The sequence below is a fragment of the Dasypus novemcinctus genome, chromosome 5 (assembly GCF_030445035.2).
Source record: "Dasypus novemcinctus isolate mDasNov1 chromosome 5, mDasNov1.1.hap2, whole genome shotgun sequence".
NCBI lineage: Eukaryota > Metazoa > Chordata > Mammalia > Cingulata > Dasypodidae > Dasypus > Dasypus novemcinctus.
The window spans coordinates 20,808,415-20,833,421 of NC_080677.1; the positions used below are offsets into that span (position 1 = coordinate 20,808,415).

General features: G+C 35.6%; 1 protein-coding gene across 1 annotated transcript; it reads left to right on the forward strand.

The window, feature by feature from the left end:
• The first annotated feature begins 8 nt into the window (after positions 1 to 8).
• LOC101440881 (T-cell receptor gamma chain C region C10.5) lies at positions 9 to 24,571 on the forward strand. The gene is made up of 5 exons (XM_023589977.3): positions 9 to 287; positions 6,928 to 7,245; positions 8,093 to 8,140; positions 19,428 to 19,478; positions 21,702 to 24,571. Exons 2-5 carry the CDS (start codon positions 6,954 to 6,956, stop codon positions 21,839 to 21,841), a joined length of 531 nt encoding a protein of 176 aa, XP_023445745.3. The 5' UTR covers positions 9 to 287; positions 6,928 to 6,953; the 3' UTR covers positions 21,842 to 24,571.
• The last annotated feature ends 436 nt before the right edge of the window (positions 24,572 to 25,007 follow it).

Genomic DNA, 25,007 nt, shown 5'->3' on the forward strand with positions numbered 1-25,007 from the left:
CTTAAACTCCGATGCTTTCCACTTTCTATTTGGTGTTTTTCAGTGATTCCTGTCTCTCTGAAAAACAAGCACAGGCCAATTTATCCAAGGAATACTGACAAAATAAAAACCTATCTTCCAGGGCTTTCAATGGAACCCAGAAGATCAAATTCCCAATGCAAAGTTTAACTCCTCATCATTTCATGAAACCCAGGAGGTTTATTTTTGTAAAAGCTGTAACTAGTGTGCTAGCTCAGGATGGATCAAGATTTTTGGACAAGGGACTAAGCTCACAGTAATACCTTCTGGTAAGTAAAATTTTCTATTTTTACCCTTGTAAGGAAAAAACTGATAGGTGCTTTTGAGGGAGGGGGCTCCACTTTAGGGTCAATCTGAGCTGTCACATTCTTGGTCTCAGTATATGAATAGTATATACTCATGACTGGATATGGAAACGTGTGAATTGTAAATGATTTATTTCCTTTCCTTTCTGTAAGCAAACTGAAATTTTACTTGTAGAGTATGAAAAGGCTAGAATTTGAAATTTCCTTAGGTCCATGTCTCTGAGCCACCAGTGTAAGTTACTGGTTCAAGATACTTTGCTCATAGAAGATCTTTTGAGATACATCAAAAAGGCATTTATTAATTGCCTCTTCTCTATATTTTTGGACAAAAACAATGCTCCTTTCTCAGAATAACCTACAAACCTATGTTACTGGTTTTCATCTTATCCCTAAAAGCAGGGCAGAAAACCCAATTCTTAGTGCTCAATAACATGAGAACACCAGTAAATCCCACTTCTTATTGCTCTAGCTTCTTGGACAGGAGGCAGAGATGAGTCAAAACTGGTGCTATTGTGGCTCCTCATTTTTGCCAAGAGATGGGCCAGATTACTGGTAATTATAAGCTCAATGAACCATTTCAGTAACAAGACCGGGAAAATAGTTCCAGGTTTCACTTTCTCACTTATTCAGTCTCTCAGCAAATTTTCTCTAAGACAGACTCTGAGCTATAGGTTGGAGATAAAATGGTGAATAAGGCCCAGTCCCAACCCTTGAAAAGCTTCCAGTTAGCTGGAATATTTTTATTCTAGATTCTGGCTTGATTTGTCTTCATGCTCATTGGCTAGGGCTTGTAGAGAGGCAGGAGGCCTTGGTTTACTAGCTCTTTACTTTCTTAATCTGTATAATTGTTAATGCTTATAAAATTGATATGCTGTATTTGTTGGATAATTTGGAAATGACCCAATACCACCCCATGAAACAGAATAATATTACCTAATATTTGTTGAGTACTAGACTCTCTCCTTTCATTGTCTTATCTCACTACTCAACAGCTCTATACATGAGATTCTATTTTCCCCATATAACAGATGGAGAAACTGAGGTTTAGAGATGTTCAGTTACTTCCCTGAGGTCACATGGCTAGTTTGGATTTCAAGCTAGATCTATCTAGTCCAAAGAGAATAGTCTTGAGACATTACGTGACATTCTAAATATTAAATCATAGTTTTAGATTCCTATTATTTATTCTTTGTGGGCTGACTTTTAAATGGACTCTCTAGTTGACAATAACAGCTGTGAATTTGTAATACTAGTCATGTGTATAAACAATGCCTCATCTAAATCACAAAATTGTGGTAAATCATATTGAGCATGCATTTATTAAATACTCAAAAAGTATGACTCCTATTGTTATTTCTTCTGGGAAAGTAAATATTACTGACCTCTAGACATAGAACTGACTTTATCCATGAAAGGTAGGAGATTTAGAAGTCTCAGGGAAAATGCTGAGAAGGTCAAATCTGACTCTCCAATGGATAAGATGTAGCATAAGAACAGGCTTACAGCAAGCTGGGTAGGCAGAGTGTGCTCAGAATTTAAGTTCTAGATTATACTGAGATCTACTGGGAATTTAGTTTGGGCTTCATCTTTTTTCATGTTAGTGGGCTAATTTAGATAGAGAGTAAATATGGGTACTATTTTAAGACAGGCCCAAAGAGGGATTTCTACATAGGGTTTCCAGATACTAGGCAAATGGACAGCAGGAGAATCACAAATTTTGGTCCTGGCACAAAACTCATTGTTACGGGTAAATTTTCTTTAAATTCTGCACTCAAAAATATACATGGCAGGCAGGTAAGGCAGGTGCTGCAAGAGGGAGTGTTGGTGCTGGCTTCTGAAATTTTGAGATTTGTTCCAATCTGGTTATGCATCATGATGAGATGGCTGGAGAAGTTGGTGACTGAAACCGTGTCCTAGAGAGTAGTTTCATACCAACCTAGAACAAAGAACATCAAAAGTTTAGAGTAACTATGGACCTCTGCGGAATGGAGATATTAGGTCCCTTTGGTCTATGTTGAAAGGTTTGTAAACAAATTTAGGTATTTGATTTATTTGGTTCCAAATAGAACCCATGGGTAAAAATGAAAAGATCTGTTAAAAATTGTCATTTGATCACAGAAGGATTAAATATTTGTGACTAGGTCACAGGATGATTAAATCATATATCAAAATATTTGATCATGTGATCTTACTGAGAAGTGTCAGCAGTTGTGTTTGCTTATTTGACTTTTTCCTTCCTAAAATTCAGTCCATTAAGTTTTTTTTTCTTCAATTCCTGATTGGCCTTAAAGGTGAATTTTACCTGGATGAGAGAGAATATCTCATGAGGATAATTCACAGTCTGCTAGATCCACTGAAATGAAAGTAGCCAAAAAATTTCAAGAATTTGATAAATATTGAAAAATAAAAGATTTTTAGAGTTTAGTCTCTTTAGTGATTGATATCAGATGAACAAATGAATTCCTAAAGTGAAAAGCAACTTTCTGATCCTCTTTCATTTTCAAAGTTGACAGCCTAACCAGGACTAAAATATACAGTCAATTAAATGCAATTAGAAACTTGCCATAAACCCGAAATTAATATTTAGATGAGTAATAGCTATAATTATTTGATGAAAGGAAAATGTAAAAAAAGGATACACAAATATCATATGATTTAGAAATCATGCAATAACCTGAAATGTAGTTGATATTTGGTAAATGTGTATAGAATTCATCCTGGTGCATATTAATAAAATATATAGAACTCAGATATTTTAACCCAAATGTGTTCTTTGATTATGCAAATGAATGTATTAAAATGAATTGGACAAGTTTATTTTCTAATCTGGTTGCTATTTTATGGATATGAAAAATATGAAAAATACTTGACAATTAACAATGTCGACAATATGTACATTTTACATTAATGCTTTCAAAAAGTAACATGTAATATAATATTCCAAAGTGTAGGTCCTAACTTTTAAAATCAAGTACACTAGTGATCAGTTAAATAGTAATTTACATTGAGAAAATTATAGGAGGTCAAGAGTCACTTTATCCTAAAAAGAATGAAATTTAAATATGCGACTAGGGAGAAGGATGAGTGGATGGTTCATTATCATACAGAAACATCCCAAACTCATCATTCCTCTTTCCGTTTCTTTAGTATAATGTATAAGATGCGGTGCAATGAAAAATTCCTGAAATGAAAATGAGATTTTTAATATATTGATTAGTAAAAATTCATGTCTATAATGTATACAAAATTATGTACATAATGAAAATTTGAAAAAAAATTCTTGTTTTATATAACATACTGTTTTTTTAAACAAATCATTTTAATGATACATATTAATAAACATATAATTCATCCAAAGTGTACAATCAATGGTATTTGCTATAATCACGTAGCTAACATACTGGTTTTATAATTAAAAACAAAGTATATGGCTGCATAAATATATAGGGTCTTGCTATTATAATCTATAAATATATTATTGCCACTCAAAATGAAATTAAATGAGCAGAAGCACATTATGACTTAAAGACAGTTAGAGCCAGATTTTTAAAATCAGCATTATATGCTTACTCTTTTAATAGAAAAATCAGGAGCTTTGATATTCAAGTCAACATTCTCAATTTTTTTCCTTTTCCTCTTAAATGAGGAATCCAATTCTTTTTCCTTCGTAAGAACTTGTTGAATTATTAAATTCCAGGTAGCCCAAAGAGGATATCATTTAAACATTTGACTTTCAAGTGGATATTAAATTAGAAACAAATATATAAATATACATAATCAGTTAACATTCCCAGATTATATCGTGACATGCCTTGTAAACATGTTTTGTTACATATTTTGACATTAAGTCTGCAAAAAAACTCTGAAACGATAACCTATGACGTTACACTAATGTACCATGCATTGTACTTAGGTTACAACAAAGAAAAGAGTGGAGGGTCTCAAGAAAGGTGCAGTAGCTAACAGGGTAGATACAAATATTGGGAGAGACACTGGTAGTCAAAATGAGGACATGCTGAAATACATGGACCCTGCCACTAATGGGATAAATTCATCTCAAAGCATTTATGAAAAGTACACTGTTGGCGTATTCTTAACCATGATTAAACTTCAAATTCAATTCCATTACAAAATGTTTTTAATAATAAACATTTTTATTTTTTTAAAAGATACTTAGATAAAATAAATGTTACATAAAAAAGTATAGGGGATTCCATATGCCCTGCTCTCTATCCCTGGCACATTTTCCAACATTAACAACATCCTTCATTAATGTGGTGCATTTGTTAAAATTAATGAACACGTTTTGAAGCATTGCCACTAAGCGTGGATTATACTTTAATCATTGTAGTTTATGTTCTCTCCCACAAAGTTTTGTAAGTTGTGTCAAGACATATAATGGCCTGTATCTGTCATTGCAGTGTCATTCAGGACAATTCCCAAGTCCCAAAATTGCCCCCATATTACACCTATTTTTCCCTCTCCTTCCCCTTCGAAACTCCAGTGGCCACTATCTCCACATCAATGATGAAAGTTCTTCCATTGCTAAAATCACAGTAAGTCTATTTTAGAGTAATAGTAAGTGTACTCTAGTCCATGGTTCAATACCCAATGCTGAGGATTCTGGGATGGTGATGCCCACTCTGCTTCTAATTGAGAGGGGCTAAGATCCCATGGAGCAGGTGGATAGAACTACCTTGCCTGCAGTTGCAGACTCTTATCTGTTCCTTGGGATGGTCATTGTCCATCATCATCTCCTTGTTAGTTGTTCTGGGTGTGTTTTCACCTGCACATGGCTCTTCTGCCCCTTCTATTTGGACCAATAGTTATTACTAAAATATACTTTTAGTTAACAGTTTCTAAGGAGAAAATCACTTTTGATTACTGCATTGAGAATTTTAACATAAGACCATTTCTAAGAAAAAACTACAGAAATGTTTAACAGAAATATTGGGAAATACTGCCAATTTGTTTTTAAATGGAAGACATAATTTAAGGATGAACCTTTAAATACCACAGTACCGGAAAACCTAGAGAGTTTCAAATGGGAAATGTGAATGCCCTATAAAGCTAGAAATCAAACAGAGTTCCATGAACTTCAGAGCAGGGTATGAGACACACACTGAAAGCCACAGGCTCAACTTGATAGATTCTAAGTATACAAGGACATAGATTCCGTTTTGTAAACTAGTGAACATGTATTATTAAAACCAATAGTAAGAAACTTCCTCTTTACATTAATTCATATAAAAAATCAAATATTTATGGTGCACTCTAGTATCAGTGAAATGAAATTATTGGATTCCATAGAGTTGCAGAACATGATAAGGTGAGTAATTTGGAAAGAACAAAGCAAAAGTCATCAAATTCACATGTAGGGAAAGGGAAGCACTTTAGAAGGGAGGAGAGATTCTGACCTGGGAGAGAAATTGGCACTGTGATCTGGTCCACTCCCCACCTTGAAAACATGCTCCACTATGCTTAAACAAGAGACTTTTAAAAAATATTTATGAATGCTGGAAACTTTTACACGAGGTGATTAAATTTCAGTCCCCATTGTCACATGTGGAGAAAAAAGAAAGGCCAATAATGCATTTAGGATAAGCTTAATAGTTTGTTATGCACCTGTACTACACTATTTGCTCAAGTCTAGTGCCATCTCTTAATGAGAACAACATTTTAAAAGCCTATATGCAATAGCATTGCTAATTGAAGGAAATATTCCAGTTGCCTAAGTTTCTAACTGGGAAACATTCAAATAAGACAAAAACATTTCAGGACTTTTAGGTATAAAGAAAAATTATTTGACTTATTAAAAACAAGAGAATTTTTAGTTGGTATTTCTAAAATTATTCTAATGCATTTTATCATTTTTAAGTAATCAAATTCTAATCATGATTTTGCCAGGGTTATGCTAAAGAGTTTAGCTCAAAGGCACAAAGTATGATTTCTGCAAGAAAGCTACTTTTATGATAGTTTTGAAGGGTTAGGAAGAGCCTCATCATTTCACACTCCTACGTCCTTCAGTGTATATTTCTTTCATCTTATCATTTATACCAGTTAAAGTTCTTTGGTAACAGAATTCTTGCAGCTGTAAAATAAAACTTCAGAGCTGTAAGAATCAAGTAAACAGTTAATGAACATACCAAGATTAGCAAATCTTATACTGTAAACCAATCTGTCCTCAGCAAGTAAAAATCATTATTAGTTATATAAACAAACTCCATTTTGACTTTCAGGATGTCACACTACTTCTGTACCTAGCATTTTGAACCCTTGATTAACAACGTTACAAAAACTACTGTTTTCTTTGTGCAGTTTACAAAAGTTAAATCATTGGAGAATACATTCTATCTTTAATTTCAAAACTTGATCATTGGCAAGTTGTTAACCTCTGGCACCTCCTTTCCCATCTGTAAAATGAAGACAAATATATGGACCCTGCCACCCACTGTGAGGAGGAAAGGCTATGGTAGGCGCTAAATCAATGGCAGCTTGTCTTCCTATATCAGTGCCTGAGACTGTCCAGGCCACGTGATGTTTTGATGTCTCTAATGATTCTTTTCGATTGATATTCTCTTTTCCCCAACATGGAAAACCCTAGGTGGACACCGATCCCCAAAACCCACTATGTTTCTTCCTTCAATTGCTGAAACACATTTTCATAAGGCTGGAACATATCTTTGTCTCCTTGAGGATTTCGTCCCTGACGTTATTAAAGTATATTGGAAAGCAAAGGATGGCAATACGATTCTGGAATCCCATCAGGGAAACACAGTGAAGACTAAAGACGCCTACATGAAAGTCAGCTGGCTGACCGTGAAAGGGAAGTCGATGGATGAAGAACACAAATGTGTGGTCAGACACGAGAATAATAAAGGAGGAGTGGATCAAGAGATTCTTTTCCCTTCAATTAATAAAGGTATGTGTATATAAATGTAACCTCCCAAGAAACTTATTCCACAGGTAAATTCCCACTTCTTTGGTATGTACTAATAAAAACCAAGCAAATATAAGTCATTCTTAAATGTTCTTACATTTAATTGTAGCATAAACACCCTGTTATTTCACCATAGAAAGAAAGTGCTAGAGATTTGTAGAGGGAGAAGGACAGAAGAAAGATTTACTTAATCTTTCTCAGCTTCAGTGCCATCACCCAAAATACTTGTCACAATTAATGACATTTTTAAAAGTTGTATGGATTACATGGAACCACATTTGGGATCTCCTACCAATTCAACACATGAAAAAGGCTCAAAAGGAAATTGCCCTTTTGATGACTTTATTTGATCTGGAAATAATAATTATATGCCTTTCAGGAATATCCTACCAAGCAAGCAAAATCACATTCACTGCAATCTTGTTGTACACAGTGTTTTTCCCAAAAATGATGAGTTTTTAGGAAACAGGAATTGTCCATCTGAGGAGTAATAGCAAGCTTCAACAAAAAAATCTACTGACTGGACAATTGTAGCTTTGCACCAGGCACTGTGCTAGGATCTGTGCCTACAGAAGGAAAACAAGGATGTATTGGATATGGCAAACCAGTTGTGATAAAAAGAAAAGGTTTAACCTTCATGAGCTTCAACGTCCTTCAGAATTTCAACATGTGCAAAAACACAGTAAATCAATTTGGTCTCTTGAATTACATAGAATCAGACCAAATACTCCAGGCATTGTGGGGCTCGTATGTTTTAATAACTGTTGGCAAATTATTTATATATTATGAGTATGAACAATTGACCAATCCTGGCTTTCATTTCTTCTAGGTGTCATTCCTACTGTTCCTACAGAAGCTACCTACCTACTTACCACTGGTAAGATTTTGTAAATGTTAATATGCTACTGCATATTTTCTCTCCTGATCAACTTTTTAACTTGTTTGGGCTCTGGTAGAAAAACCAGAATAACTGGGTATTGCAGAAGAGAAAAGGGGATTTTTAAAATGAATCCCTCATTTGCTAGGAGTCATCCTAACATAGTAAACTGCTGGTTTTGGTATGAGATTAATTAAATTACAGAGCATACGGTGATATGCTCTGAATTATTTCATTTGTGCTGCTTTTGTTTCTTAATGACTGGGAAAAACATGATACCATGTTGCATCTAGATGTTTTTAATCTATGCTACTTGCTGGTATGTAATAACAAAAACCAGCTCTTCCTGAGTGTTTCTCATACAGAAGGCCTTGTGCTGTGTTCTGCCTGCATTTTCTTGTGTAATTCTCACAGCACTCTTATGTGCCAGCACAAACTTTTTCACCATTTCACCCATCAGTTGGAAGGCCTTAAGAGCAAGCTAGTCTTCTCTGAAGAGGTGGAAATTTGCCCGTGGGTAGAAGCTACAGCCTGTGCCAGAGAGTTCCAGCCTGCCCTTCTGCAAGGATTTCAGATTTGTCTATTCCCCTCAATGTCTGTTCCCCTCCCACCCTCATAAATGTGTAAGCCAATTCCTTGCAATAGGTCTTTTTTTATAAAACTTCTTTTTTAGAAATGTTTTAGGTTTACACTCAGAGAAAAATTACACCATAAATTTTAAAAAAATTGCACCTCTGTTATTGCCCTCTTAAATTAGTATAGTGCATTTGTTACCGTTGATGAACTAATATTGAAGCATTGCTATGAATGGTTTACATGTGCTGCATGATTCCATAGGCCTTGACAAATGCATCATGTCATGCAGCCATCATTGCAATATTATACAGAGAACTCTCACTGCCCCAAATATGTCCTGCTCTACACATTCATTCCCTGCCCCTTCTGAACCCCTGGCAACCATTAAATATCAATGTTACAAAGTTCCTCGGCCAACACAAGTTAACATCCCTCCTAGTAAGTTTTTTGTTGTTAGTTTTTGTTGTTTTTCAAATATATTTTTTATTTATTTTTTAAAAGATACTTAGATCACACAAAATGTTACATTAAAAAATGTAGGATGTTCCCATATGTCCCACTCCCCACACCCCTACTTTTCCCACAGCAACAACTTCTTTCATTAGTGTGGTACATTCAGTATAATTGATGAATACATTTTGGTACACTGCTACACAGCATGGATTATAGTTCACATTATAGTTTACACTCTCTCCCAGTCCATTCAGTGGGTTATGGCAGGATATATAATGTCCTGCATCTGTCCCTGCAATATCATTCAGGACAACTCCAAGTCCCAAAAATGCCCCCATATCACACCTCCTTTTCCCTTTCCCTGCCTTCAGCAACTCCCGTGGCCACTGTCTCCACATCAATAATCTTGTAATGTATTTATATTTCCTATTGGTTCTGCTTTCCTGGTTTTTTTCCTGTTTCCTCAGATATGTATTCTTCCATTGTTTGATTTACTGGACACCTATCAGGATGTTGACTTTACTAACTTGATTTTAAATCTTTGTTTGCGTATCCACCTTGATTGTGAGCTCCTCCTTTGTTCTCCTGTCGCTCACCACAGGGCCATGGTTGTCTCAGATTTGCCCAATCTGCTCACAGTTCAGAAGTCGGTTTTAAATTATCAATCCAGGTATCTCATTCCTTGGGGGTAGCCCAACTCAAGTTTCCTGAGTCAGAGCAAACATATACCAGGTTCCTGGATACTCATGTGTTTTGCTTTCTGCTTCCACCCTGGGTCCATAGCTCAGGTACGGTCACAGTCCCTGAGTAAGTGGTAGAAATTTTCTCTTTTTCCTTTCTTTCTTTTTTTAATTAACAACTTTATTTCAAATTCACAAAAGAAAAATAACAGAAAAAGGCATCTCGGCAAGTTATGGAAACATTACTCCCAAAAAGTTCTTTTGCAGGCATTTTCTCCCATCTAATTCTGTTAATTCAGTTTTTCCTCTAGTGTTCAGAAAGATACACAGATGAACACACATTAGTTAAATGACATAGTCAAGATGTCCATATTAAAGAAAAAAATGAAGAGAAAAAATGCTTAATCATATTCATCTCACAAAACTGAAACCCAAATTATTTTTACCTTTAGAATTAATATAGTACCAACTTTGCTTTTGCTACAAAACTTTACAATGGTAACTATTGTCCATATATTACATTAGTTATATTTTTTCCATGCATCACCACATTCTTAGCACCCTGCAAAATCACATCCATAAATCAACAACGGTTGTTACATTCATTATAGTGTGTTACCATCAAGTCCAACCATTACCATGTATTTACATTTTAATTTATTAAACGTTCTCCATACAGTCAGCATCTCTGCCTTCTCATTCCATATTCCGTCTCCCACCAACCTATACTTCATAGTCAAACTCCATACGTCTAGTTGTTGTATTTAATTTGTATCAGTGAGACCACACAATATTTGTCCTTCTGTGTCTGGCTTATTTCACTCAACATAATATCATCAAGGTCCCTCCATGTTATCATGTGCTTATCCAAATTTTGACCATTTGTAGGCTATCTTTTTACTTTCTTGACAAAGTCTTTTGCAGAACAAAATAATTTAAATATGAGGCAGTCCCACTTATCTATATTTTTCTTTTGTTAGCTTGCTTTGGGTGTAATGTCCAAGAAACCACTACCAATCACAAGATCTTGAAGATGTTTCCTTACATTTTCTTCAAAGAGTTTCATGGTTCTAATTTTTATACTTAGGTCCTTGATCCATTCAGAATTAATTTTTGAATAAAGTATGAGATACGGTTCCTTTTTCTTCTCTTAGATATGGCTATCCAGTTTTCCCACTGTCATTGTTGAATAGGCTATTCTGACCCAGCTGAGTGGGTCTTTTAATTAGGGAGTTCAATCCATTAACATTCAGTGTTGCTACTGTAAAGACATTACTTACTTTATTCATTTTATCCCTTGGCTTTCTGGTGTCAAGATTTAAGGGTCTATTTCTAAATTCTTGATTTGCTTCCACTGGTCAGTCTGTCTATCTTTATGCCAGTGTAATGCTGTTTCTACCACTGTAGCTAAGCAATATGCTTTAAAGGCTGGAAGTGAGAGTCCTCCAACTTCATTTTCCTTTTTTAAGATATGTTTGGCTATTCAGGACGCTTACCCTTCCAGATAAATTTGATAATTGGTTTTTCCAATTCTGTAAAGAAGGATATTGGAGTGTTTATTGGGATTCCATTAAATCTGTAGCTCAGTTTGCGTAGAATTGACATCTTAATGAAATTCCATGTTCGAACCCATGAACCTGGAATATCCTTCCATTTATTTAGATCATCATCGTTTCTTTTAGCAATGTTTTATAGTTTTCTGAATACAGTTCCTTCATGTCCTTAAATTTATTCCTAAATTTTTAATTCTTTTAGTCATTTTTGTAAAAGGAATGATTTTTCTGACTTCCTCCTTAGATTGCTCATTAGAATTCATGCTAGAACACTATTGATTTTGTGTATTAATCCTGTATCCTGCCACATTGCTGAAATTGTCTATAAATTCTAATAGTTTTGTCATGGATTTTTTGTGATTTTATATGTCTATGTAATCAGTGAATAACAAAAGTTTTATTTCTTCTTTTCCTGTTTGGGTGCCTTTATTTCCTTTTCTTGCCTAACTGCTCTCACTAGAACTTCTAGCAGAATATTAGAAACAGGGGGGAGAGTGGGCATCCTTGTCTTCTTCCTGATCTCAGTGGGAAAGCTTCCAATCTTTCACCATGTAGTATAATTTTAGCTGTGTGTTTTTCATTTATGTACTTTATCCTATTGATAGAGTTTCTTTTTATTTCTAAGTTTCAGAGAGTTTTCATCATGGAAGAATGTTATATTTTGTCAAAGGTCTTTTCTGCATCAATTGAAATGATCATGTGATATTTCTTCTTCAATTTATTAATGTGGTATATTACCCATACACAAGTCCATTTGATTATGATGTATAATTTTTTGTGTGTTTTTTTAATTGGTTAGCAAGTATTTTGCTGAGGATTAAAGAAATTGGTCTGACATTTTCTTTTTTCGTAATATCTTTATTTGGCTTTGGTATTAGCTTCATGGAATGAGTTTGGTAGCATTCCTTCTTATTAATTTTTTAAAGAGTTTAAGCAGGATTTGTTTTAGATCTTCTTTAAATGATTGGCAGAATTCACCTGTGGAGCCATCTGATCCTGGACTTTTCATTTTCAATGTCCTTACTTGTCATTGGTTTGTTTAGGTCTTCTAATTCTTTTAAGGTCAGTGTGGTTTGTGCATGAGTTTCCAGGAATTTGTCCATTCCATCAATGTTGTCTAGTTTATTGGTATATAGTTCTTCATAGTATCCTCTTACGAACTCTTTTTTTTCTTTTTGCTGGTCAGTGGTAATGTTACCCTTCTCAATTTCTCTTTACTTATGTTCTTCATTTCTACACTTTTCTCCAGGGCTTACTTTCTTGTGTTTTCCTATCAGGCTGTAATACATCCTTGAATATCGCTTGTATATTCAGTCTCTTGATAAAATTATCTTTCAGTTTTCGTTTGGCTGTAAAATGTAATTCACTTTCACTTCTGAAGGAGAGTTTCGCCAGATAAAAAATTCTTGGCTCCCAGTTCTTCTCTTTCAGTACTTTAACTATATCATACCACTGCCTTCTCACCTTCATGTTTCTGAAGAGCGATCAGTACTTAGCCTTATTAAGGTTCTCTTGTAAGTAATACATTGTTTTTCTCTTGCTGCTCTCAAATTCCTCTTTATCCTTGGCCTTTGACAATTTGAATATCTCAAATTGTATCTACTGATTGCTCAGATGTCTCACAGTAGGTCTACTAGGATTTATTCTGTTTGGGGTGCACTGACCTTTTTGAATATGGATATTCCTATCTTTCATACGTGTTGGAAGGTTTTCAGTTAGTATTTCCTAAAATATTCTTTCAATCCCTTTTCCATCCCTGAGACCCTGTTCAATTTTTTTGTATTCTCTTCTCTGCCTCTTCTCCTATCTTTTGAATTTCAAATGCCCTGTATTCAAATTCATTTATTTGTTCTTCTAACTTTTTAAATCTGCTGTTATATGCCTCTAATATATTCTAATCTCATCCATTGTGTCTTTCATTCCCATAAGCTCTGGAACAATTTTCCAGAATTTCAAATTGTTTTTTTAATCACACAGAGTTAACTTAATATTCTTATTGTTTTAGTCATATTTTCCTTCATCTCCTTAAATTGATTAACGAGGTTTGTTTGAACATCATTTATTAGTTGTCTTAAATCCTGAGTCTCATGTAGGTTCTTGGCTTGTTCCTTTAGTGGACCATATCTTACTGCTTTTCAGTCTGGGCTGTCTTTGTTCATGCCCTGCCTCAGCTATTCTGATGCCATCTTGAGTCATCTCCAAGCAATAATTTTTCACAATTATACTACAAACTATAATAATTCACTAAGGTTCACTGTGCAGTTCCATGGATTATTTTAAATTATTCTAACAACATAGATACATCATAAAATTTCCCTTTTAAACCACATTCCAATATATAATTCAGTGCTGTTAATTACTTCCTCAGTGCTGTATGGCTATCATCACCCTCCACTAACAAAAGTTCTCCATTGTCCCAAACAGAAACTCTTTCAGTTTTAACGCCCTATTCCCTACCCCTTACCGTGACCACTGGTACCAGTATTTTAAATTCTGACTCTCTCAATTTGCTTATTTTAATTATTTCATATCAATATGTATCCATTTGTGTATGGCTTATTTCATTCAACATGACGTCTTCAGGGTTCATCTATGTTGTTTCACGTATGAGAATTTCATTTTATGACTGAATATAATTCCATTGCATGAATACACCACATTTAGCTTATTCTTTCCTCATTTGATGGACACTTGGGTTGCTTCCATCTTTTGGGAATTGTGAATAATGCCACTATGAACATCAGTGTACCAATAACTGTTCAAGCCCCTGTTTTCAATTCTTCTGGGTATATACCTGGAAGGGGAATTGCTGGGTCATGTAGTAATTCTATCCTTAACTTCCTGAGAAACTGGGAAACAATCTTCCACAGTGGCTGCACTATTTTACATCCTACCAGCAATGAATGAGCTTTCCAAATTTCTATGTCCTCTCTAAAACTTAATCAACAGTGGCTGCACCGTTTTACATCCCACCAGCAAAAAATCTGCATTCCAAATTCTCTATGTCCTCTCTCAAATTTACTTTCCATTTTTAAAATAGTAGCCATTCTACTGGGTATGAAATTGTATCTCATTGTGGTTTTGATTTGCATTTCCCTGATGATTAATGATGTTGAACATGTTTTCATTGCTTTTTGGCCATTTGTGTATATATTTGGAGAAGTGTCCATTCAGGTCTTTTTTCCATTTCCATTTGGGTTGTTTGTATTTTCATTGTTGTGTTGAAAGATATCTTTGTATCTTCTGAATATTAAACCCTTATTGAATATAGCATTTCCAAATATTTTCTCCCATTATGTAGTTGTATTTTACTTTCAAGTTAAAGTCCGTCAAGGTGCAAAAATTTTTAATTTTGATGAGATCCCATTCATCTTTCTTTCATTGCTTGTACTCTAAGTATCAAGTTTAAGAATTCACTGCCGAAAGCATGCTTCTGAAGATACTTCCTTATATTTTTTTCTAGGAGTTAAATACTTCTGGTTCTTATATTTAGATCTTTGATCCATTTGGGGTTGATTTTTTTATATAGTATGAGGTAGACATTCACCTTCATGGACATAGAGTTTTCTTGGCACAATTTATCAAAGATGGTATTCTTCCCAATCGAGTGGTCTTTGCCCACTTGTCAGAATCAGTTGGCCAAAAATATGAAGGTTGATTTCTGAGCTTTAATTAATTCCTTTGTTCTACATGACTGTCCTTGTGCAAGTATCATGCCATTGTGATTACTGTGGCTTTGTAATAAGTTTTAAGATTGGCAACTGTGAGTCCTTCAACTTCATTCTTTATGAATATAGCTCCGGCTATTTGGAGCCCCTTACCCTTCCATATAAATTTAATGATTGGCTTTTCCATTTCTTCAAAGAAGTCTGTTGGAATTCTGGTTGGAATGGCATTGAACCTGTAAATTGCCATGGGTAGGACTAGCATCTTAACAGTATTTAGTCTTGTAATCCATAAACACAGAATGTCTTTCTACTTATTTAGGTCTTTGATTTCTTTTACCAATGTTTCATAATTTTCTATGTACTGGTCTTTTCAATCCTTGGTTAGATTTATTGCTAGATATTTGATTCTTTTTGTTGTTATTGTATAGGGAATTTTTCTTGATTTCTTCTAATAATTATTCATTACTTGTATATAGAAACACTACTGATTTTGAGTTTTGATCTGTACCCCACCAATTTGCTGAATTCATTTATCAGCGTCAGGAGTTTTGCTGTGGAATTTTCAGGAGTTAAGAATGTTTTCAGGATTGTGAACAGGGAAAGATTTACTTCTTTTGCAATTTACTTCTTTGCAATTTTGCCTTTTATTACTTTTTCTTGCCTAATTGCTCCAGCTAGAAATTCCAGTATAATGTTGAATAACAGTGGGCATCCTTATCCTCTTCCTGATCTTATAGAGAAAGCTTTCAGTCTTTTACCTTAAGTATGATGTTAGATTTCTTTTTTCCCATATATGCTCTTAATCATGTTGAAGAAGTTTCCTTGTATTCCTATTTTGGTGTTTGTTTTTTTTAATCAAGAAGTGATGCTGATTTTGTCAAATGCATTTTCTGTGTCAACTGAGATGATAATGTGGTTTTCTTCCTTCATTCTGTTAATGTGGTGTATTATGTTAATTCATTTCTTATGCTGGAACTCCACTGCATACCTGAGTAAATCCCACTTAATCATGTTGGATTCAGCGTGCTCGTATTTTACTGAAGATTTTTACATCAGTATTCATCAGAGAGATTTGTCTATAATTTTCTTGTTATACCTTGACCTGACTTTGGTATGAGGGTGATATTGACCTTGTAGGGTGAATAAGGGAGGGTTCCATCTTCTTCCATTTTTTGGAAGAGTGTGAACAGGATTGGTGTTAATATGTCTTAGAATGTTTGGTAAAATTCGCCGTGAAGCCATTTGTTTCTGGGCTTTCCTTCGTTTTGAAGTTTTTGTTCACTATATTAATCTCTTTACTAGTTATTGGTTTTTTGAGATCGTTCGATTCTTCTTGAGTCAGTGTTTATACTTTGTTTATGTTTCTAGGAATGTGCACATTTCATCTAGGTTATCTAATTTGTTGGCATGTCCTTGTTCCGAGTATCCTCTTGTATTCCTTTTATTTCATTGGGGTTGGTAGTAATGCCTCCCTTTCCATTTCTGAATTTAGTCATTTGTGTTCTCTCTCTTCTTTTGTCAGATTAGCCTAGGGTTTGTCAATTTTATTTCTCTTTTTAAAGAACCAGCTTTTGGTTTTATTGCTTATCTCTATTGTTTTTCTTTATTTATATTTCACTTAACTCCACTCTAATCTTCATTTCCCTCCTTCTGCTGGCGTTGGACTTAGCTTCCCCTTCTTTTTCTAGTTCTTCCAGTTTTGAGGTTAGGTCTCTGAGATCTTACTTTTTAATGTAAGCACTTAGACCTATCAAATTCCCTCTAGAACTGCCTTTGCTGCATCCATCATGTTTGGTAAATGGTATTTTCATTTTCATTCACTTGAAAATATTTCCAAATTACCCTTGTGATTGTCTCTTTAACTCATTGGTGTTTAAGAGTATGTTGTTTAATTTCTACATATTTGTGAATTTTCCACTCCCTCCTCTGTTGATTTCTAGCTTTATTTCATTGTGGTCAGAGAAGATACATTATATTTCAATATGTTTGAATTTATTTAGAATTGTGTGACCTAAAATATGATCTATTCTGGAGAATGAGCCACGTTCTCTTGGGGAGAATGTATATTTTGTTGTTAGGAAAGTGTTGTATATATGTCTCTTAGTTCTAGTTGGCTTAAAGTATCATTCACATGTTGCCAGTCCTTCGATCTTCTCTATAGATGTTCTAGCCATTATTGAAAGTGGTATACTGAAGTCTCCTGCTATTGATGTAGAACTGTCTATATCTCCCTTTAATCTGTCAGTATTTGCTTTGCATATTTAGAGGGTGTCCATTAGGGGTGTGTGTGTATATATATTTGTTATGTCTTATTGAGATGGCCCCTTCTTTAGTACATAAACTCTGTCTTTTCCTCTCATAAGAGTTTTTGACTGAAGTCTATTCAATCTGCTATTGGTATAGCTATCCCAGGTCTCTTTCATTTAATAACCACGTGGAACATTTCCCCCATGCATTCACTTTCATGCTACTTAAGTCTTTGAATTTAAGGTGACTCTCTTTACACAGCATAGAGGTGGGTCATGCTTTTTATCCATTCGGCCACTGTTTGCCTTTTGACTGGAGGATTTAATATAGTTGCATATTATGTCAATACTGATAATGCACGACTTTTTTCTGCCATTTTGACATTTAGTCTTTTTAAGTTTTACACAAATTTTATCCCTCAATTCTTCCATTAATGTCTGCTACCATATTATTTGAATTTTTTAATTGTACCATATTGAGCCCCTTCTCATTTCTCCATGGATATATTTTTCATATATTTTCCTTGCTGTTATGATGAAGTTAAAATTTAACATCCTAAAAATCTAACAATTGTATTTGATTGAATACCAATTTGACTTCAGTAGCATATGCTGTTCTTAAACCTCTCTGTCCTCCCACATTTTTATACCTGTTTCTAATTACATCTTTGTACAAACTATAGTTTCATATATTGTACGTTAAAAGGCATAGAATTTACATTACTTTTCATGTATTTTCATTTTAGCACTTCTAGGAGATGGAATTACACAACAAAAACAACAACAAAAAACAATAAAATAGCACTGGCATTTATGACCACCCAATTGGTTAGCTTTACCAGAGATCTTTATTTCTTTATGTGTCTTTGAACTGCTGTCTAGTGTCCTGCCTTTCAGTCTGGAATACTCCCTTTAGCATCCTGGTAGATCAGGTCTAATGGTAATGAGCTCCTGCAATTTTAGTTTATTTGAGAATGTCTTCATTTTTCACTCTTTTTTTTTTTTTTTTAAATATCCTTGCTGGTTATAAAATTCTTCATTGGCAGTTGTTTTCTTTCAGTACTTTAAGTATTTCCAACCTCTGCCTCTTGCCTACATAGTTTTGATGGTAAATCAGTACTTAATTTAATTGTGACTCCCTTTTACCCAACACATTATTTTTCCTTTTCAGCTTTCAAAAATTTCTCCTCCTCTATTCCATTTCACAGTTTGATTGCTATGTGATGGAGTGTTTTCTTTCTTCAAGTTTTTCCTGTTTGGTGTTCTCTAGGCTTCTTGAATGTGCATATTCACATCTTTTGCTAAGTTTGAGAGATTTTCTGTCATTATTTCTTTTAATATTCCTTCAGCTCCTTTCTGTCTTCTCCTTCTGAAACCCCATAATGCAAATATTTGTATACTTGATGGTGTCACAGAGTGGTATAACCATTGTTTGCTTTCTATACTTCTTTATTCTGCCTGATTTCTCAGCAGGACTCATTTCAATTACCTTGTCTACATGTTTGCTGATTCTTTCTTCTACCAGGGTCCATCTACCATTGACCCTTCCTAGGAATTTTTTGGTTATTGTGGTCTTCAACTGCATAGTTCTGTTTTGTTACTTTTAAAACTTTCAGTCTCTTTACTGAGAGTCTCTTTTCATCACTCATTGTTTTACAGATATATTTTTGTTCATACTGTATTTTCCTTCATCTCCCTGAGCATCTTGAAGATCTTTTTTTAAAAAAAAAAAAAACTCTTTGTCTACTGTAACCACCATCTGGTCTTCTTCTTTGGTGTTTTCTGGATTTGTATTCTTACTTTAGATGGGTCACCATTTCTGGTTTATTAGTTTATCTTGTAATATTTAGCTACATACTATATGTAAATTTTAATATTTTAAAATGTTAACTCTGGGATTTGAGCTGTCTGTTCTTGAGTTTCTAACCAGCTGGTGTTATGACAGAGATTTCCATGAGTGTCAGCCCTCCTAACAGGAAGGTTCACCAAGGAGAATGGAAAGTGCAGGACTCTCCCTGTCTTCTCTGTGCCTATATCTTGTTTTGGGCTTGTGCTTGCTAATGGACTGTAAGTTCCCCTGCTAACAGGAGTTTGATGCCTCTGTTTTCCAGGAAACACACCATCTCCCCCTCCTGAGTGTTCCTCTGCTGAACTTAATGCAGGTAAGCTTTTACCCCAGGCCTTCTGCCTCAATTGCTCCTTCTACCACTTTCATTTTCTTAAGTTGCTTTTGCCCGGAGGGCAAATTCTTTGAGAGGCAGTGCACACTGGACAGGAATTTCCTATGTCAGTCTTTCCCAAGTAAAACAAGACCAGGGACAAGGGAGTGCCTGCCAATCCAAACTGCCCTAGAGAATGGATGCGGTGGGGCGGAAGGTAAGGAAGGACAATAGGAGCTTCCATGATGACACAGCGCTGTACTTTCTTGACCTGTCCAGCAAATGTAGGCCTTCAACTGTCCTATGGATCTCTGAGGAAGCATACTCTCTAAGTTTCCTATGCTACCTTTGCTCAGGGCAGGTAGGTCAATGACCAACCTCAGAGCTAGGTCCCCATCCATCCAAAGTCACTATTCAAAAGCTGTGATCAGCAATTGGTCTGTGGCCCACACCACAGGCCTTGGGGAAGGGGATTTTTACATTCCTTTCTGGCACCAGCAAGCTATGCCTGGGGCTGGGGCACACTGGGGCCTGCCGAAAGAGTAAGAAATGGGTGCCAGTTACTGTGGAAAGGAGAGAGCAATTTACTATTTACTGTAGTTCACCTGCCTTTTCATCCCAGTCTTTCCTGTATGTTGTTCTGGCATGTTTGATAGTTGTTTGACTGGAGGCATTGTTTCCAGGAGCTTTCCACTCTGTCATTTTCCAACAATCCAATTTAAACAGACTAGATTTAATCCTAGTTCTTTTATTAGTTGCATAACTCTAGGTAAATTATTTAAGGTTTTGGAACAATATTTACCTCATTTGCAAACTTGGAATAATTATACCCAATTCATTATTGTTGAAGAGATATGGTACTATAGGGAGAGGTAGTACCACAGGTTATCTCACTTAAGAAGTTTAGAATAAATACTAGTGCCCAGCCCTCTCTCCCTATATGTGTGTGTGTATATATATATATATATATATATATATATATACAAGGAAAATAACTAGAAGCATTGGTGCTAGCCCCTATGACCTGCCCTCCATTTCTGATGTCAAGGGAGCCCTGTAACCTCAGTGCTACCCCAGGCAAGAAGGGATTCTAACCCTTTAACTGCCTGTGGGGAGGGAATAATGACCTCAACACCTCTTGAGATCCCTTTCTACACCAAGGGCTAATAAGTCTGGAACTTTGACCCTATGAAGACCCAATCTGTAAAATGGAAATTTCCAGAGGAAGCATATCAGCCTTATGGTTCATAGAATAGTCAGCCTGGCTTATAATTATTATTTCTTGACATTGAATGCCTTTTACAAAACTTCGAAGAGCATTACGTGTATTTCTCTAAAGGCATCAGAGGCACAATGTGCAAGAATAGAAAAGAGAGGTAAGGCATATACACCTAAATATTTGGAGATTTGGTTGAGCCTCTTTGTTCCAGTTTCTGTAACAGCCTGTTTATTAAAATCTACCACCCAGTACCTGTTAACATTATCTAATTTATCTAGATTATCCTCGTTAGTGAACCATGATGCATATTGGGTCAGATGTTTCTAAATCAAAAAACAACCTTATGCTTGGACCTTTGATCTCTAGAGTACTTATTACACTTAGATGCAGAATTAGAGAGGAGTCGAGAGCATGCTTTCTATAGTCATGTTAGTAGAGATGAAATCTGAACTCTTGCAATTGCTAAATGATTGTTATCTGGCAAATTACTTCTTTGTTTCCAGTTTTTTGATTTGCACAACAGAAATAAAAATTATATTCTCTCATATTTCTGTAAATTTTAAATAATTTTAAAGTTTTACATTCAAGGCTCTCAGATTGCTGTCTAGCATTGGTTAGCACTCAGTGTATATTACATATTATTATTACTTATACTTATTTACATGTTGGGGTGAAAAAATGCTTATAGCTAGTTAATAAAAATACTAATTCCCCTTGGACTCACTCATGAAAAAGTCAACCCTAGTTTTTAATACTTTAAATGTCCTGAGAGCATTTAGCAGACTTTGATATTAACTTGACCATGTGACCGGCCAGCTGAATTTTGAGTTGTTTTATTGGTGGTGCTGGTGGTAGAGGCGGAAGAGGTAGATATTTACTTTTGGATTTTTGGTGGAGGTTGGTGTCACTTCATACAGATAAGCAGTAATGAAAATCTGTGGCCCCTGCTCCATTAAGAGGTCCTATCCTTTCAAAAGAACAGGCAAAACTAACCCAACTTCTCTTAGATGAACTGCAGCTGCAGTACATGAACACCTCTGCGTATTACACCTACCTCCTCCTCCTCCTCAAGAGCTCAGTCTACTTGGTCGTCATCATGATCTGCCTGGGAAGAAGAGGGGTCTGTGGCCATGGAAAGAGTTCGTGACAGATGGTAGCCTAAGGAGTCATCTTCTTGTCATCTTCTACTATCCCTAAAAGTTCCTGCTGAGGATCTCGCTAGGTTTTCTTGCTGGGTTTGGGTAATTTCAGTTTGCAAGTGTGCTTCTCTATTATGTCTTTACTGTATACTGGTATATTAGACCACCGGACAAATCAAGAACCTCACCCTGTAATAACAAACCTACTACTACTCAGGGGTAACCCAAGGTTGCCCATGGAGCCTTTAGCAGCACTCTCTCCACGATCCCCATAAACTGCTCAAAGCCCACCCACATACAAAAAAATGTCTGAGTAATGAAAAAGTGGCCCTTGTAGTCACATCCCTTAGTGCCCTGAAAAGTGATTGCCTTAAGGTTCTTTATTTTACACAGCCTGAAGCCATCATCTTTGGCACTTGTATTCTGTATTTTGTTTTTTTTATATGTAGGCAAATAAATTTTTTTTAGAAAAAATCCGATGTCTGCTTTTGTTCACATATACTCTAATTTGATGAAATTGAATTGAAATTCCAAGTTAAGAAACAACATAACAATGGAGCTATGAAATCCAGCATTGGCTGTACTCATGGTCCAATACCACATTTCTACTTCTTTTTCTGAGCCTTTATGATTAACATTTCCCTCGGTGACAGTTGTCAAGTGTCAGGAATTTGCCAACCTGACAGGTGTAAAACAGTATATGATGGTATTTTTTATTGCTTTATCTTACTACTAAAAAGGATAAAGTTTTGCATGTTTAAGGTCCTTTAAATTTTCATTTCCTGTAAAATATTTTTTCACATCCTTAGACCATTTTGCTTGGAGTAATCATATTAACAAGAATGCCATTTGTTTTAGTTTATGTGTGTGCTTGTGTGTGTTCATATATGTATATTTCTACATGCATTAATATAAAATGAGGTTCAAAGGATTGGTAAGTGGATGAAAAATGAAATCTTTTAAAGTAAAAACTTACATTAGAATGAAAACAATGCCCTATTGTAAAGTGGACATGATTTTTCTTTGTTTTCAACAATAAGCTTCAGGATTTCTATGAAGCAGTTCTTGAAAACAAAACAAGACCAAAAAGATGGAAAATTTTACATTGAACTCAGATCTACTGCTTAGTTCTCAGGGACTTTGTTAGCTGTGGTTAGGCTAAATGCATGGCCCTCTATTGAGAGATTTGGGATGGTTTCTACACTTGGGAAGTGTGGAAACGGAGAAGGACAACTTTAGAATCACTGAAAGCTTTGTACGGCTGTTTTCACTGGCTGGGGTTCTAGGTAGTACCTCCTGTCCCTTTAAATTTCCCAGCAACTTCCTTCCCCTCTCCATCCTGGGCTGCCCTTTACTGGGGACTGTGTAAGGAGAGCAGGGTGGTGCAGACACTGAGTGGGTGGTAGGACGCTTTGGTGTGGCTGAAGTTGTATTGTCTCAGGCTTCTTGTTTACGTGCTCTGCCAAATGTGGTTGCAGAGTGGGTGCCCTGACCCAAGGGCTCAATCTGTCCAGTCCCTGGAGTAAGTATAACTACTGCTGAGATACATGCCACAGGCTTTCTTAGTCTGACCTCAGTGTACAGGTATATCTCAGAGATTTTGTGGGTTCAATTCCAGATGAGGGCAATAAATTGAATATTGCATTAAAGCAAGTAAAAAAATTTTTTGTTTCCCAGTGCCGATAAAAGTTATGTTTACACTTTACAGTAGTCTATTATGTGTGCAATAGGATTATGCCTGAAAAGCAATGTATATACCTTAATTTAAAAATACTATATTTCTTTTAAAAAACAGCTAAGCATCCTCTGAGCCTTCACCAAGCCCTAACCTTTCTGCCGTGGAGGGTCACGCCTCCATGCTGATGGCTGCTGACGATCAGGGTGGGGGGTGCCGAAGGTTTGGGTGACTGTGGCAATTTCTTAAAAGGAGACGACGATGAAGTTTGCCGCATCGAATGACTCTTCCTTTCATGACAGATTTCCCTATAACGTGTAATGCTGTTTGATACCATTTTACCTGCTGTAGAATTTTTTCAAAATTGGAGTCAATCCTCTCACACCCTGCTGCTGCTTTATCAACTAAGTTTATGTAGTATTCTAATTCCTTCGCTGTAATTTCAGCTGTGTTCATGTCTTCACCAGGAGTAGTTTCCATCTCAAACTACTTTCTTTGCTCATCCATAGGAAGCAATTTTTCATCCCTTAAAATTTTATCATGAGATTGCAGCAATTCAGTCACATTTTTAAGTTCCACTTCTAACCCTCATTCACTTGCTGTTTCCACCACATCTGCAGTGACTTCCTCCACTGAAGTCTTGAACCCGGAAAAGTTATCCATGAGGGTTGGAATCAACTTCTTCCAAATTCGTTAATGCTGATATTTTGACCTCCTTCCATGAATTATAAATGTTCTGAGTGGCATGTGAAATGGTGAATCTTTTCCAGAAGATTTTCAATTTACTTTGCTCAGATCCCTGAGAAGAAAACTATCTATGGCAAATTCAGCTTTATGAAATGTATGCTTTAAATAATAAAACCTGAAATTCAAAATTATTCCTTGATGCATTGGCTAAAGAAAGAATGTGTTAGTAGACAGAAAGCAACATTAATATTGTGTGTCTCTGTCAGAGATTTGGGTGAACAGGTATGTTGTCAATGAGCAGTAATATTTTGAAAGGATTCTAACACATTTAGTAAATAAACCATGTTTATAACCAGATGTGTTATCGGGCTTTTTGTTCCATTTATAGAATACAGGCTAAATTAGCATCATTGTTAAGGTCCCTAGGATTTTCAGAATGGTAAATGACCGTTGGCATCAACGGAAGGTCACCACCTGCTCTAGCCCCAACCTAAACAGCCAGCCTGTCCTTTGAAGCTTTGAAGCCAGGCATTGAGTTCTCCTCGATAGCTGCAAAGGTTCCAGATGGCATCTCCTTCCGATATAAGGCCGTTTTCTCTCACTGTCTTTTTTCCTCTCACTCTCTCACAAGGATGCACTCTACTTTTCCAGAGCCTATGTATCTGAAGCAGATATGATAAGCCACCTACCTTCTACTGAGTCAGATAAGGAGATTTGCAAAAATGTAAAACAATGTTATTCTTCCTTAACGTTTTATTTAGATTTGGAAATATGGGCATTTTTTCATTAAAATATGTAATTAATAATAACAT

Coding starts and splice junctions, on each gene's coding strand:
- LOC101440881 (XM_023589977.3), top strand. CDS start 6,954: ATGTTTCTTCCTTCAATTGCTGAAACACATTTTCATAAGGCTGGAACA. Junction 8,141..19,427: donor TACCTACCTACTTACCACTG/GTAAGATTTTGT, acceptor TCTGTTTTCCAG/GAAACACACCATCTCCCCCT. Junction 19,479..21,701: donor CTCTGCTGAACTTAATGCAG/GTAAGCTTTTAC, acceptor AACTTCTCTTAG/ATGAACTGCAGCTGCAGTAC.